At 36.7% G+C, this 15,583-nt stretch overlaps 1 protein-coding gene across 2 annotated transcripts; it reads left to right on the plus strand.

The window, feature by feature from the left end:
* Positions 1-303: 303 nt before the first annotated feature.
* LOC141643294 (uncharacterized) lies at positions 304-10,712 on the plus strand. 2 transcript variants are annotated; one of them, XM_074452382.1, is made up of 14 exons: positions 304-769; positions 2,370-2,446; positions 2,608-2,766; positions 2,938-3,151; positions 3,579-3,665; positions 3,788-3,927; positions 4,924-5,004; positions 7,016-7,080; positions 7,355-7,530; positions 7,748-7,878; positions 7,989-8,076; positions 9,108-9,321; positions 9,552-9,658; positions 9,780-10,712. In XM_074452382.1, exons 1-14 carry the CDS (start codon positions 602-604, stop codon positions 10,278-10,280), a joined length of 2,208 nt encoding a protein of 735 aa, XP_074308483.1. In that variant the 5' UTR covers positions 304-601; the 3' UTR covers positions 10,281-10,712. The 2 variants fall into 2 exon arrangements, with proteins under 2 accessions (XP_074308483.1, XP_074308484.1); XM_074452383.1 differs by having other exon boundaries at positions 323-769; positions 2,630-2,766.
* The last annotated feature ends 4,871 nt before the right edge of the window (positions 10,713-15,583 follow it).

Below are 15,583 nucleotides of genomic sequence, written 5' to 3' on the forward strand. Positions count from 1 at the left end.
GTTCAGATCAGTTCAGTTCAGCTCTATTCAGTTCAGTTCAGCTCCATTAAATTCAGTTCAGTTCAGTTCAGACAATTTCAATTCAAAAGAACATGGCCTAAATTGTTTGAAAGGTTCGTTATATTATTATTGGGCTTAATTCGACCTCTATGAGTCATCAAAGTACTAGACAGGAATTGGGCCACGAATAATGATGAGTTGAAGCTCGACCCAAATCCAAACCAAAACTCAGACCTGAGCTGAGATGTGAACCTGATGGCGGTAAAGTGGGTCCAAGCCATACGGTGACTGTAAAACACACATGTTATTTGTCAAAACAAACCAAACAAAACTCGTAACATAAGCCAAAGCGACATCTCTCCCTCCTTCCTCCCTTCCGTAACCATTTTTTTCTGCGACTTTTTCATTTATTTTCTTTTCTTTTTCCTCCCAATCCCAATTTTGCAGCCATCGTATCATCATACGGAATACTCGTATATTATACATAATCAGTTTAACCAATTATACACCAATCTTGATTTATACTCCCTACGTCATTATATCATTCAACCACAATTCTTAGAACAACAACGAAGAACAAATAATTAACCGGTGATCGGAGATGTGGGTTTTTTATTTGATATCGTTGCCGTTAACATTAGGGATGGTGATCGTAACCCTTAAATACTTCGCGGGCCCACACGTTCCTCGTTATGTCTTTCTTACCGTTGGTTACGCCTGGTTTTCTTCTCTCTCCATCATCATCCTCGTACCCGCCGACATTTGGACGGTATTTCTTTCTTTTTCCTTTTTTATCTATTGTCTTTTCAAAATTAGGGTTTCTGTGATCTAAGATTATCTGATCAATTCCTGATGTGCATTCATACTACATTACATTACTTCCAAACATTTTGCACTTGACTGGACCAATTTAGGGTTGCATTGGGGGGTAGGTAGAGCTTAGAGACCGTGTCGAATTACAATTGACTTGATCATCAGCTTACTGATTCCTGGTTGTGGGTTGGAGTTTGAGGTCGCAATCAATATATGACTGACAGCTAGTAAAGGCTATAATTTGCCCAAATCTAGTTATTATTATTCATTCCATCCAGGTCATTTGTTTACCTTTTATTAATGTACCCCTCACAAATAAGGGTACGTAGTGGACAATGCAAGACCTTGTAAATTCTCTGAATGTATCTGTCTATGTGCTCATTCTGTGTGGAACTGGTTACTGATCCTTTTGTATTTGCTCAATTGTTGTTGAGTTTTGGGTTCTCATATTACCCCTAATCACAAGGAGATGAATTAAGTTGAAAGGACTAGGAATTTGAGGATGTTATATACAGAGTCTATGTTAATTGAATGAATGGACATTAGGTATATCCCCTCATACCCGTTAAATTGTGTTTTACTTGAATTACGATGGAGACTTGGAGAGATGGGGGAAGGAAAGAAAAGTGAAGTGAAGTAATGACCTTGTGCAAGTGAGTAGGTTAGGGTGGTTGTAATTTCTATTGCTATTCTTTTACAGTAAATAAGGTAATAGTGAGCAGAATCATTTTGTGAGCGATCCGATATTTGATTGGTCAAAACAGGAGCTCATCTTGAGTGAGCTTGATCGACACTTTATTGAGCTAAGTCAAGGGCCCATCTGATTTAGCTTGGATTTAAAGTATGAGTGCGTAATTATAATCAATTAATCATAATTTAATAATCTTGGTCTATCCATTGGGCTTGGTTTTTCTAGTTTTGTGGTGTAGTTCTTATAACTACTAAATAAATTTTAATTTTAATGGCGATAATAAAATAGTGGAAAAGTATAGTGAGTGTTAGTTCACTTAGTTGAGCTCGAGACTACTGAAGTTTCAGTGGAGGTCAACAATTTTCTCTCAAGCTCAAAGTCTCTAACCAAGGTTACATTTCAAGCGCAACTAACTTGGGCTCGGTTTATGGCCAGTCATATTAAGCTAAAGCAGGGGCAAGCCGAGTGTGGTCCGGATCTGGCTCATTATCTCCCCTAGTTGTGACTATAATTTTCTGAATAGACTTGTCTGAGAGTTTGTGTAACTATGAGGGTTTTGTATTTTTATCTGATTGGCATAGCAGTATCGAAATTCAGTAGTTCCGATATTGGTTATTTATGAGGAGTCTAGTTGTTCACCCCGGAGTTCTATAGGCTAAACTATGACTCTATGAATAAGAGTTGTTGGAAAAGCATTACACAGCCGACATTATAGCAAGATGTCAGAGGAAATATTTCTCGTGTTTCCAAGCATAGTTAATAGAGCTGGACTAGCTTTATTGCTTTAAGCATATGGGCTCCATACGCTTTTATGGCCAGTGCTCCATGAAGGACTTATGAGTAGCTGATTTTGCTGGTCCTGCAGACAATGAACGGTCATTACAATCACGTTATATCTGTCTCTTGGAGCTTGTCATATTGGAGCACATTTTTGTTGACTTGGTACGTCGTTCTGGTTGTATACATTAACCTTTTCAATTATTCTTTATTTTTTTGTTGAGTGTTGATGCAGAAATTGTAGCTTTAGATATGTTCTGCAAAATTCTAGGGCTCATTGTTGCAGATAGCCTTATGTATCTGGACTATGTGATTTTTCTAAGCAGGGCTGTGGTCCCCCTTATTCAGGGTTATGAAGACGCTGGAGACTTCACAGTGATAGAACGGTTAAAAACAAGTGTACATGTTAACCTGGTGTTTTATCTAGTTGTTGGATCAATTGGTCTTATTGGACTCGTTCTCCTTATTACTATGCGCAGGGATTGGTGAGTCTAAACTGTTTTATAATTCGCTTTCTAAAGTTTTTGTTAAAATGATGATTCCATCACATCTGACCTTGTCAGTATTGTCACCAACGGCTTATAGTATGATATTATGTACAGTTTTTATTTACGTCTGATCCCTGGCCCTTTGTGGATATTTCTGGTCTGAGACAGGAATGGCGGTGTTCTTGGTTTTGCGATGGCTTGCTCAAATACTTTTGGACTGGTTACTGGAGCGTTTTTGCTGGGTTTTGGTTTAAGTGAAATCCCAAGGAGCCTCTGGAAAAATGCAGATTGGACATTTCAGCACAAAGTGGTGTCCCATAAGATTGCTAAAATGGCTGTTAAACTGGATGAAGCTCATCAGAACTATTCAAATGCAATTGTGGTGGGTTCCAGTGCTGGTTTTAAAACAGCGTACATTTTTTTGCTATTTGATTCTGTTCAAAAAGTCATTTAAGCATCTTCCTGGAGTTTATGTGCACTACAGATTGTTTTTTTGTATACCGGTGTCATCCCCTTGGTGTTTTTTTTATTTTTTTACTGGCATCCTCAATTGATGTCCTCTATTACTAATAAGAAAAAAAGTGAACCATAAATGCACTTGAAGAATGACAATATCATATTTACATCATTCGACCGGGTACCTTCAGGCTTCAGTCAATCCGCTCATTGTCATTTTAGCTATTGGCTGCAACTCTTTTGTACTTCAGAATGCTCTTACATTTTCCTGTGGCAATTCTTTTTTATTTAGGATGACCATTTTCTCACAATTATCTTCTGAATTTACTATTCTTTTGCTGTCCATTTATTAGGTTGCACAAGCAACATCAAACCAGATGTCAAAGCGCGATCCTTTAAGACCTTACATGGATGTAATTGATAAGATGTTGGCTCAGATGGTAGGAAAATATTATGCGTTTTTATTTTCTCTCGTCTTTTTAAACTTATTAGTATATTACATAGTAGGAGTCATTCGCCATGTATTCTTCCGTTCATGACTACTGACTCTTCTATATATCAGTTCAAAGAAGATCCTTCATTCAAACCCCAAGGTGGTAGGTTGGGTGAAAATGATATGGACTATGATGCAGATGATAAAGCAATGGCTACACTTAGGCGTCAGCTTAGAGTAGCACATGAGGAGTATTACCGGTATAAGAGGTAATATTTCATGTTTCATTAGAAAGATAAGATCTATACATACCGTAATATCTTATCTGATCACTCTGTTTTGTGTTACTCCTTAGAGATAGTTTTGCGTGTTGGTGGTCTAGTTAGCCTTCATCGTAATCTTGTCCATGGTAGTGATTGTTAGTTTTAATCTGTAAAAGCTTGCTGATTTATTTTAAGTTCATAGTAGTCAGTGGCGAACCTAGGATATAAAGAATGGGAGTCACTATGCAATACATTGCGATTAGAAGTCGGCCATCGGAGACTCGGAGGAGATGATGGTGTGATGCGAAGCTATGGTTTGTGGTTTGGGACTTCACGTGTAGAGTAGTTAAATAAAAGAAAAGAATGAGGGAGGGACTTATGAGACTCCTTGGAAAGGAGCATATAAAAAAATCAGCTTGTGGGAATTTGAACCCCAGTTATCTTGCTTAAAGGATTTGGAGTCATTTATGCGTTCATGTCCATGAAGGCATGAAGTGAAACTTATTTTATGTTGTGCCCTGTGACCCAGAAAACTCTGGAACTCTTCCCCATATCCAGTATTAGACTGGCAATGACTTCTATATAGACCCCGACAGCAGAGTTTTACAATGGCATACAATTTAATTTGTTGGATTTTGATGATTTTCAACATCATTTGGATATTGAGATGAAATGATACCTGTGTTACATTTTCACCACATCTGGTCTCTTGTCCCTGTCTAATTTCTGTTTCCTTCAGGAAATGAGTTCTAGACTTCTAGACATGTAGGAGTGGGTTTAGAGGGGTTTATGGTTGAATGGAGTTATAACTCAAAGCTTGTTTCAGTTCTTGGAAGCTGTAATCTTGCCAATGATTGTGATTTGTGAAATATATATATAGTGAACAATAAAAGATTCTCTCTTGGATCAGACATCCACAACTTTTTTTTTCCTTTTTTACTTGAACCCATTGGCCCTTTCTTCCATTCTTTGATTGTCTTTGATAGTTTTCTTGTTCTGCAGTGAATATATGAGCTTTGTCTTGGAGGCGCTTGAGTTGGAAGACACCATTAAAAATTATGAGCGACGTGATTCAACTGGATGGTTTGCTTTTCTTTCATGATTTTCTTTCATTAGGCCTGGTTGCATCTTTTACAGTCAATTGCCACAGTAACTTATTTTTTTTTTCTTTCTTGAAAATGTTCAAGGAAGAAAATCTCGCTATTCAGACTGCATGTAGGCTCATAGATGAAGCTGAATGACAGTGAACCGCGCGCTTAACTGTTTGATTATGTGTTTATTTTGTTCCTGTCCAAATATTCTGCTTTGCTATTAGATACGAATATTTCCAGTAAAGAGAAAACCACTGTACGGTTTTAGGTTTAGACTTTAGATTGGTGGCTAGAATTTAATGTATAAGTAGCTAGTTATCCCCACAATTTTGCAATAATGGGCAGATAATTCCCTAACTCTTAATTGGATCAATATAGCTGCAATATTTATGTATTTGTACAAATAAACTAAAATGCCATTCTGGCAAAACTATTACATTAAAAAACATTTTGAAGTGCCAGGAAAATTACCTTTTTGCTAATTTGAAACAGAACAAAATAGTTATCTCGTAACGGGTGTTACCCGATGATGTTGACACAATAAACGGGAATAAAATATGTTTGTCGATGAGCAAAGGCTCACCTTTTCTTTTTTCCCAAATTAATATGTGTTAGTTGACCCTGAATACTTTTAAGGCCGTTTTTGGTTTTGGAAACGAGGAAGATTATAGCTTAAGGCCTTGTTTGGATACCAAAATAGGAGGGAAAAGGGAGGGGAGGGGGAAGGAGGGAAGAGAAAGGGAGGGAAGGGAAGGGGAAGTGAGGGGGAATGGAATGTAGGTGTTTGGATACAATTTCCCTCCAAATCTTTCCTATCGTGGAGAGATTTTAATTTGCCTTGGAGGAGAGAAAATGGATCCCTCCAAATCCCTCCCCCTCCATTTCACTCCACCCTTCTTTGCTATCCAAACAAAGGATTTTAAATCCCCTACTCTACCTCCCTTTCCTTTCCCTCCAAATCCCTCCTACCCCTTTTGTTATCCAAACAAGGGATTTTGTATCCCTCCCTCCCCCTCCCCTTCCCTCCAAATCCCCTCATCCAATCAAGGCCTAAATGATTGATACATATGTATATATAAGGGGAGTTTCCAGATATACTACTCGAAGAATCGACACAATACACACTTTTTCCCAAATTAATGTGTTAGCTGATCTCGAATACTTTTAAGGCCGTTATTGGTATTGGAAGCGAGGAAGATCGTAGCTTAAATAACTCACACATGTATATAAGGGGAGTTTCCAGATATATTACTCAAAGAATCGACTCAATACACCTAGTCGGTTAGAATTTTGAAGAGGGAGGGAGGGAACGAATGAACTTATTATCCATGTTAGTTGATGTAGGCTACAAGACAATCATGCATTAGCCCTCTGATTGGATGGATGGAGGGAGGGAGAGTTATGAACTCGTATTATCCGTGCTATTGATGTAGGCTACACGACTATCATGCATCAACCCTCGCTTTGGATGGACGGAAGGGAGGAGGGAGGGAGGTTTATGAACTCATTATACGTGGTAGTTGATGTAGGCTACACGACAATCATGTATGGGCCCTCTGTTTGGAGGGAGGGAACAAAAAGGGAGGGGACAAATTCCCTTGTTTGGTTAGCAACTTGAACTCATATTATCTGCATTAGTTGATGTAGGCTGCACAACAGTCATGCTCCAACCCTTTGTTTGGATGGAGGGGACAGATTCCCTTGTTTGGTTAGCAAGTTGAAATGGAAGGTGTTGGAGAAGAGGGAGATGGAGGGATCCATTTTTTCCAACAAGCAAATTAAAATGTCTCTTACATAGGAAAGATTTGGAGGGAAAATCCCTTTGATCTGTTCCTTCTCCCTTCCCTTTTTATCTCCTCTCCATTATCTCCTATCTTTGTATCCAAAGAAAGGGTAACTTCTTTTTTTCACTTTGGGAAAACTTATGTCGTGTTTGTGAATATGATTTCTTGTATTCGTTGGTATAAGTAACTCTTGTCACTGACTTATGCTATCCCTTTCAGGAAGTATATTTCAAGCTTGCGAGGCAGTCGACCTGGTTCAGTTGGCTCCATCTTAGATACCATTGGTAATTATAAATCTCTAAAACCACTTCTTTTCAGAAAAGATATCTGCTATACTTGGAGAATATAAACTAGAGACTTTGATCTTTTATGTTGGTAATCAATGCTTATAGTGTACGGATCTATTTCTCGGTAATATAAGCAGTTCTTGCCCCCCTTTTCTTTTAAGACCACATTGGTGATACTTTTTGGATGGATTTCTGAAGGTTTTTTTTCCTGTACCTACAAAATAGTTCATAAGTCGAAGGCTATAATAAAGAAATGATCAATTTTTTTCAGAGCTACTATGGCGCTGTATCTTGAGTAAGCAACTGCAAAGGGCTTTGGCAATCATTCTGGGTTGTATGTCAGTTGCAATTCTTTTGGCTGAGGCAACATTGCTGCCCAGTGGAGTTGACTTGTCTCTATTTTCAATTCTCATCAAGTCTGTGGGAAGGAAGGAGTTATTTGTCCAGGTATGATCAGAAAAGTTCTGCTGCTTTTGAATGTTTTTTTTTTTTTTTTCCCGAACATCAGTAGTATTTTTTTTTATACTACATGGTGGGGTTATTTTCAAATCATTTGAAAAGAGATCAAAATGGAGTTGTAATCATTGTACTTTAGGGGGTCTCTTGCTTTTGGATCATGTTATAATTTTCATAACTCGTGCTAAATGCCTTCACTTATCGTCAGGTTTTGGCGTTTATTCCTCTCATGTACATGTGCATATGTACATATTATTCTTTGTTCAAAATTGGAATGCTGATGTTCTATTCGTTGACACCAAGACAAACCAGTTCTGTCAACCTACTTATGATTTGCTCGTAAGTAATTCATTCTCTAGCTTGTAAAAATGATCCCTAATGTTTTATCGATTTTTGCATGGAGAACATCGATCGAATTAAAGCAAGCTACTATTGATTCGTTTTGACAGGATGGTTGCACGTTATGCCCCACCGATTTCTTACAACTTTCTAAATCTCATCCGCCTGGATCGGAATGCTAAAACTATCTTTGAGGAGGTAAATCTTAACCCACAGCCTTTTCATCCTCTTCTTGGTTAGGCCTTCCACACTTGATGAAATTTTATTAGTTTCCCTCTGAAAAAATGCATGAGAGGAAGGTTATATTTTATAGATATAGCTACTGTTACCTCGTTGACTGTAGCTATGGATTGCTTGACAACACTTTTGTGCTCTGTTGTGGTGGTATTGTGATGACCAGTTACCAGTGATTATAGATGTGGATTGTTTGGCATCACCTTTGTGCATTGTTGTCGGATTTATAATAAACAGTGATCTTTTATGTGGGTTACAGTGTATTATTTTTCTTAATAGTTATGAGGCAAAGCTTGTAGTGACTCATGGTACAAAACTTTAAAAAAATACTACTCAGTAGTTATATAATGTATCAAAATTTTCAGGAAGATAAATTTTTGGCTAATATGAGCTCTATTGTCTACCCAATAATTAGACACCAATAATAATTACCCCGGGCCATCTCGAAGGCTCCCACAGACGTGTTTTCAAGAACAGTTTGGAACCATGATGAGGTTTGCATCAAGAAATGTGTTGATCGATTGTTCCTTCGCAATATAAGAAAAGCACAATTAATTTAGTGAGCCAATTTTCTTTATTGCATCATACTTCAACAAAAGAAAGATGAAATCTTTAGTTCCATTTGAAAAGGTACCTCAATTTCTTATGATAACATAAAATGTGATTGTTACTAGTAACCTGAGAGATCTTTTGGTCAACTCATTAAATAGGGCGCTTAAATGAGACTATCTACTCACTGCTATAATAATTCCTTGAGAATTCGGCTGTTCTGTGCACCCAAGAGGGAATGCCTAACTTCGTGCCACTTTACTTCAATTGAAAACGCTTTTCTGTCATTTATAGATGGTCGTCAGCTTACCTTTTAGCAATCAGATTAATAGAGATATGTATCTTCTGGCATATGTAATGTAACATGTTTATGTTACTGCTTAATCTGAGCTACTCAATGTCGACTATTTGATTGACCTTTGCCCCGTCTTGAAATTGTTGTGTAGCGAATGGGAAATATTGATGATGCGGTCCCCTTTTTTGGGGAAGGATTCAACAAAATTTATCCCCTCATTATGGTTATTTACACGATTCTGGTTGCAAGCAACTTCTTTGATCGGGTGATTGATTATTTCGGGAGCTGGAAGAGATTCAGATTTCAAAGTGAAGCAGATGATATGGATGGTTTTGATGCAGCAGGAATGATTATCCTACAGAGAGGTATACTATGGCTCTACTTTCGTAGCTGCGTGCATTATTGGTGATGTGTATACAATTAGTGTTTCTCGGGGTGTAACGAGGCCGAGCCGATGTCGGGCTTGGCGAAGCTCGAGCTCAGACGAGCCAAGCTTTGACTGAACCAATAACGAGGGATTGTCGAGCGGGCTCAGCTTATTTACGACCCTAAGTACTTCCAAGTTCTAAAGCATAGTTTCCTAATTGATGTGCAGAACGGTCTTGGCTTGAACAAGGGCACCGAGTAGGGGAGCAAGTTATACCACTGGCAAGAAATTTCAACAACATAACTTTAGATGTGGAGTCTGGTTCGAATAAGAAGGTACGTACGTCATTTGATGAATGCTCTGGCTTGCCCTATCCTATAGCATATGCTGTGAATAAACAATCCTAGCTTCTTCGAATATTTCTAAAGTTTTCTTGAATAAATGCAAATATTTCAGGAGGACCATACTGTTGAGATGAAAGGGTCTTCATTTGCCAATGGTCAGAAGGCAAATATGTCGAAGAAAGTCAAACCCGAGTCTCAGCAATATAGTGCGAACAAGGAAGCAATCAGCAACAAGTACTCTGCCACCAGAGAACAGAGCAGACAAACCTCCAGTTCAAAGTCAACAGAGAATACCATAGCTGCCACCAAAGTTTCGTTATTGAATACTGACAGCTCCGACTCTGTAAGCGACCCAGCAGGCCCATCTTCTGGGTTGACCTCCACATGGCAATCGATGAAAACAGGGTTCTTGACTTTGAAGACAAACATTGGGTCAAAGAAATTTCTGCCATTACGACAATCCCCAGAAACAAAACTTCTTTCACACACTTCCTCTTCCGAGTCTCTGGACGAAATATTCCAAAGGCTGAAACGCCCAACTCTGGATAACGTGGCTTACAGTGATGACGATGATGATAATACAGAAATCAGTGACCGGGGCTCAACAAGATGACATGTTGTGTAGAGATGTATAGAAGCTTTGTCACAGGTTGGAGGTGCTTTAGCCGATTGTATAACTGCAGAGGCGAAAGAGGATGAATAACCCAATTATGAGCTCAAACTTTGGCGTACGCTCTCACTTATTTGCTTGATATTGCGCAGCTATTCAGCAAGAGCCAGATTCATGGGTTAAGAAATATACGAAAGATGGTAGCTCATCAAATACTTTTTGACAAATTTTACAAGGATCCTTCCTTTTTCCACCCCTATTTTTTAGTGTATGTATATGAACACTCGTAAACAAGCCGCTGACGTTCTGCATATAGTTGAACAGCTCCCTTGTTTCCTGGTAAACTATTAGTCTCTCATGAAACTAATGTATGGCTAGAGTGAGACGCATGAAAATGGACATTACCTTTAATTAACTGAATTTAGTTGTGGGTAATAGCGATTCGAAAGTCGTATATTTTTATAAAAGTTAATTATACTCTCGATTTCTCATCCCCAAAATTCTCGCACTTCCCATTCTCGTCTTCATTCTTTACCATCTCATCTTCATCTCCCTTACAACCGCACACCAAAACCATTTCATCTAACAACCAACCATATTCATCATACATGTTGCCTCGCTGATCTTATTCCAGCCGTCCTCACAAACGTCGATTCACCAACCGTCTGTTGAATTTTTCCAATTTATTTCTCAAAGTCATAAAATTGTTAAATTTACCTATTATTTTACAGTTCAATTTTAAGAGAATCATATTTGGCCGCTGCATTTGTACCTCAAAGTTCGGTTATCACTTCTTTAAACAGATAACAAGTGTAAACTATTGATTGGGACGGGAAGGTAGCTCAAAATGAGGTATGTAAGCGCAGGGAAGTGTATGGTCTTGAAACCGTGTCAGTTGGATAGAAATTCAACAGCATTATGGAAGGTCAACAAAAGAGCAATTAAATTTGGTAATGTTAAGAATGACGAGGTAGTGAGGGACGTAGGGTCTATTTAGTACTACCAACATATCGTGCGGGACTCCTCCACTTCCTTATCATCTCATCTATCTATATTTAATTAGACTTTGCCGTTCTTGACTCCTTCGAGTTAGTGGTGGAGCGAGAGGGGGTTAGTAGGGCCCTTCGCCTCTGCTGGCTTTTGAAAATTTCGAAATTTTTAGTTAAATTTTTTGAAATTTTTTGAGATCCCTTTATAATATTACCCTTCCGTCTCCGCTGTCGTAGAATCCTGACTCTGCCACTGCTTAGAGTTATATATATGTTGCATAACGCCTTCCTTTTGTTCCCGAGGAACAAATCAATTCTTCGGCTATTGATTGGCCGGGTGTTAATTATTAGTTTAGATTTGATTAAAATAATATTGTGGCAGTTCAGATGGAATATTATCTTTTATAGACTAGCAATACGTATGCATGAGAAGTAGGGATACGTGATGCATGTTACAAGATTATACAAAATAATGAAAATTATTTTAACATATTTCTTTTTCTAGATTACATAATTAATCAACATAATCACTACTCTCAAACGAAGCTGTGTTGTTCGATTTATCGTTATTAAAGTAAACTTTCGGATTTTTTTCTTGAAAAAAATATTATTACGAGTATTGTTTAGCAGCTCAGTTTAAGGTATTTAATATCATCATTTAAAAGACAAAAAAGAAGATGGTCTCACTTTTCAAGTGATTGGTTAGAAATTTCAATGGTCTGATTAATTCAGGTACATGACTAATTGACTAGTATGTACTATGTAGCTTTTGTTGTTTGATCCACTTTGCTTTTACACCAATCAACATTACTTTATACGGAGTACCTAAATGATTATCCAAACTTTACTAGCTTAGCTTTCATTATTATAATGATAAAAAATTTGTTCTTCGTATTAGTGAGATTTTAACCTGATGATAGTTTAGATATAGCTAAGGTGCAATAGACGTTATTAAGTCACACATTCAAATCTTCCATCCCTATTATTAGAAAAGAAAAAGAAAAAAATTCCAATTCGAACTCCTTGTATGCATATATTGTATTCTCTCCATCTCACTTATTAATCTTTAATTTGGCATAAAGAGCAAAAATGTGGAGAGAACCATTTAAATGTATTTATTGTTCATTATTAGACGATAAATGAACTAAAATGCATATAGATAATGAAACTACCCATTAAAAAGCAATTATCAAATTATAAAGGTTAACAAATAACCGTGATTAAGGGATTAATGCTTTATAGTTTCTTATAGAATTATAAATAACAAAATAAAATGTCTTCTCCGGCCGATGGACAGGCAACGGAAATAAACAGTAAGGGTCCACAACACAAACAAATAACGTGGCATGTCGTCGTATGTTACAAAACTAAGTGGACCTACCTTTAAAACATAATTAGGCCTAGATTGGTTGCAGATGTAGACAATCCACAACTCACAACTACATACATCTAAAAGCCAATGATTTTGATATATAAACCAAAACCCTTCCATCTCTTTGATTGACGGGAATGTCTTAGTTTATTTATATTCGTTAATTAATTAGAAATTATATAGCTTCTCTGAACATTAAGATAATTGAAATAACATACACACTTTATTTATTTTTTTAAATGAAGGAAAATTGTTTATCTAGGCTCTTACGTGGTTGTCATGAAAATTTGACTCGATATAAGCGCAATCACATAGAAACTTCAACTTTCTCCTACGTAAATGTTCCTCTATTCAACCAAATATGATGTTTACAATTTACAAAAAATGTGAAATAATAATGTGATGTATAAAACCAATGATCACTAGTTATGAATAAATAAATGGAAGAACGATTATCTGTACTTCATTCATATAACAACTCATCATATAGTCCGTCCAATTTTGCGTAATAAGATGCCGCATGGGAATATCAAAAGGGCACTTAATTATAGAAGTATTATAGAAATAGTGCTACTAAAACTCGACACCAACGGGTGACACCATTTCATTTTCCGTATCAAAAGAGCAACGAAACGTACGTCGATAGAATAACAAACGAAGAAGTCATCCTAAATCAAATAAACGAATGACGAACTAAAGAGTATAGATCACTCAACATTCCACTTTTCTTTATCATGTAGATTCATGTTACATGTTACATTTAAATAAACTTTACAGCAAATACCAAAAACTAAAGGTAATAAGAACAAGAGTTAGCTGAGCTCTCAGTACTCCAATCGTGAGGCCGAGAGTTTGATACTTATCTGTGATATAGTACGTTCATACGAATCCAAAATAAACAAAAAGGTAATCAAATGGCAAAATATAAAAGATTTAACCACAAATTATTACCTTTCATAATATACAAAAAAAACCGAAAATTTTCATCATCAAATCAACCAAAACTAAAAATAAAAAAAAACCCTAATTTTTTATGGTAACACCAGGATTAAGAGAAGAATGAGACCTTTCTTTCATAGTTTTAGAATGCATTAAAACACCTTTAGTCTTCTTACTCGTATTATTAATCAATTTCTTCAAAAACCCATTATTTTTCTTCTTAATTAAATCCACCTCACCACCACCCTTAATCTTCTCACTAATCACGTCATTATTATTAGTATTATTAGTTCCTAATTTGGTTTTTGATGACAAATTAGCACAACTGACTGACCTACTCTTTTTCAACCCATTATTCAACACCATCCCGACCGAAACATACGCTTCCGAACCGTTTCTCCGGTGTTGTCTCCCCGTGGTTTTAGAGGCAGCAGCAGCAGCGGCAGTGGCGGAGGATGATGAATACTTTGGGGAGGATGAAAAGGAAGAGGAATTTGAAATGAAAGTAGTTTTCTTCCTGTTGAAGGAAGATGGTGAAGTGTTTAGTTTGGTTAATTGTTCTCTTAGACAAAAAGAACAAACTCCTGGAGATTGTCTATTATTTGGATGGGTTCGGCATCTTGATGAATCCGTTTCTGAAAATCCCATCTTTTTTTTTAACAAGTTTTATGATCGATGTTTGATCAATTTTTTGTTTAGGAAAATGTTTGTGAATGTTTTGTTTGCATAATATGGAGGTTTGTTTATATTTGTAGGGAAATTGTGCAAAAATTGTAGAAGTTTGAAGGAAACAACGAAAGGAATAGTGGGGGGATATTTATAAAATGGGAAAGAGAGAATATGTACGTGTGTACAACTTTCCACGTCGGTACATTGAATGGTCAAATTATTTAGTTGCGTTCGTCCACTAATGTGACCTACAAGGCTACAAAGTATATACAGAGTACAATACAACTATGGATGAACACAAAATCTCATTGAAGACGGCACGTATCCGTCATTTCAAAGTGACGGATACCATTTCCTCTCACAAACGACCCAAATAGATGAGAGAGGGAAACACATGGGGTACCCCACCTTGTCCCCCTATTCGTTTTATGAGTGACATTATCCGTCACTCGCTCCGATCCGTCTTCAGCAAGACTAACTGATGGATGAAAGTTACGTAATCCTAACTAAAACCCTTTTTTAAAAGGTGGGTTATTTGACTAACTCAAATACTCAATTATAAATGTTTTAGTTTCTTTTACGAGCAAGTGTAGAGAGTAATCTAAAAATTAGAAATGGTTTATGAATTGAACTTCTAAAATTTACTAAAAGAAAATAAAATTAGTGTTTTTCAAACCTTTAAGGCTATCTCCTTTCTGGTTTAATTTCAGTTTCATTCAATTTAGCTCAACTCAGCTCAATTTAGTTCCAACTCATTTCAACTTTACTTATCTTAAACTTTATGCTTATTGATATTATGTTTTAATAATAATAATAATAATAATAATAATAATAATAGTAATTTAAAAAAATATTGACTTTTTGTAGATTTACTCGTTACTTGTAAACTTTTTAAATGTATACCCTGACACCTTTTCCTAATGTTCAAACTTTAAGACCATACCCAAGCAAAGGTCGCGCTAATTAGGCCGCGACCCTGTTTTACTCTTAATCTAGCTTTATTTATCTTGACCTACTTTCACCCTCCCAAGCAGAAGGTCACGATCTAGATCATCAACCCAATCATTTTTCACTTTCCAACCAATTATATCTCTCCACATTATATCACATTTTCATATATATTTTTTTTATTAATTATTAATATTGTCAACAATCACATATGGCCACATATAGGTCATGAGTTGGGTCAATTTGCTCCACCAAAGGTCACCATAATTTTTTGTTTAATTGGTGATTAGTGTGACCAAGTAAGGTCATGACCTACCAATTAACCTTGCTTGGGGATATTCTAAGAATGCGTTGACCGAGATTTCCTTTCATTCAGGAGAAAACCGCGA

The sequence above is a fragment of the Silene latifolia genome, chromosome 2 (genome assembly GCF_048544455.1).
Source record: "Silene latifolia isolate original U9 population chromosome 2, ASM4854445v1, whole genome shotgun sequence".
Taxonomy (NCBI): domain Eukaryota; kingdom Viridiplantae; phylum Streptophyta; class Magnoliopsida; order Caryophyllales; family Caryophyllaceae; genus Silene; species Silene latifolia.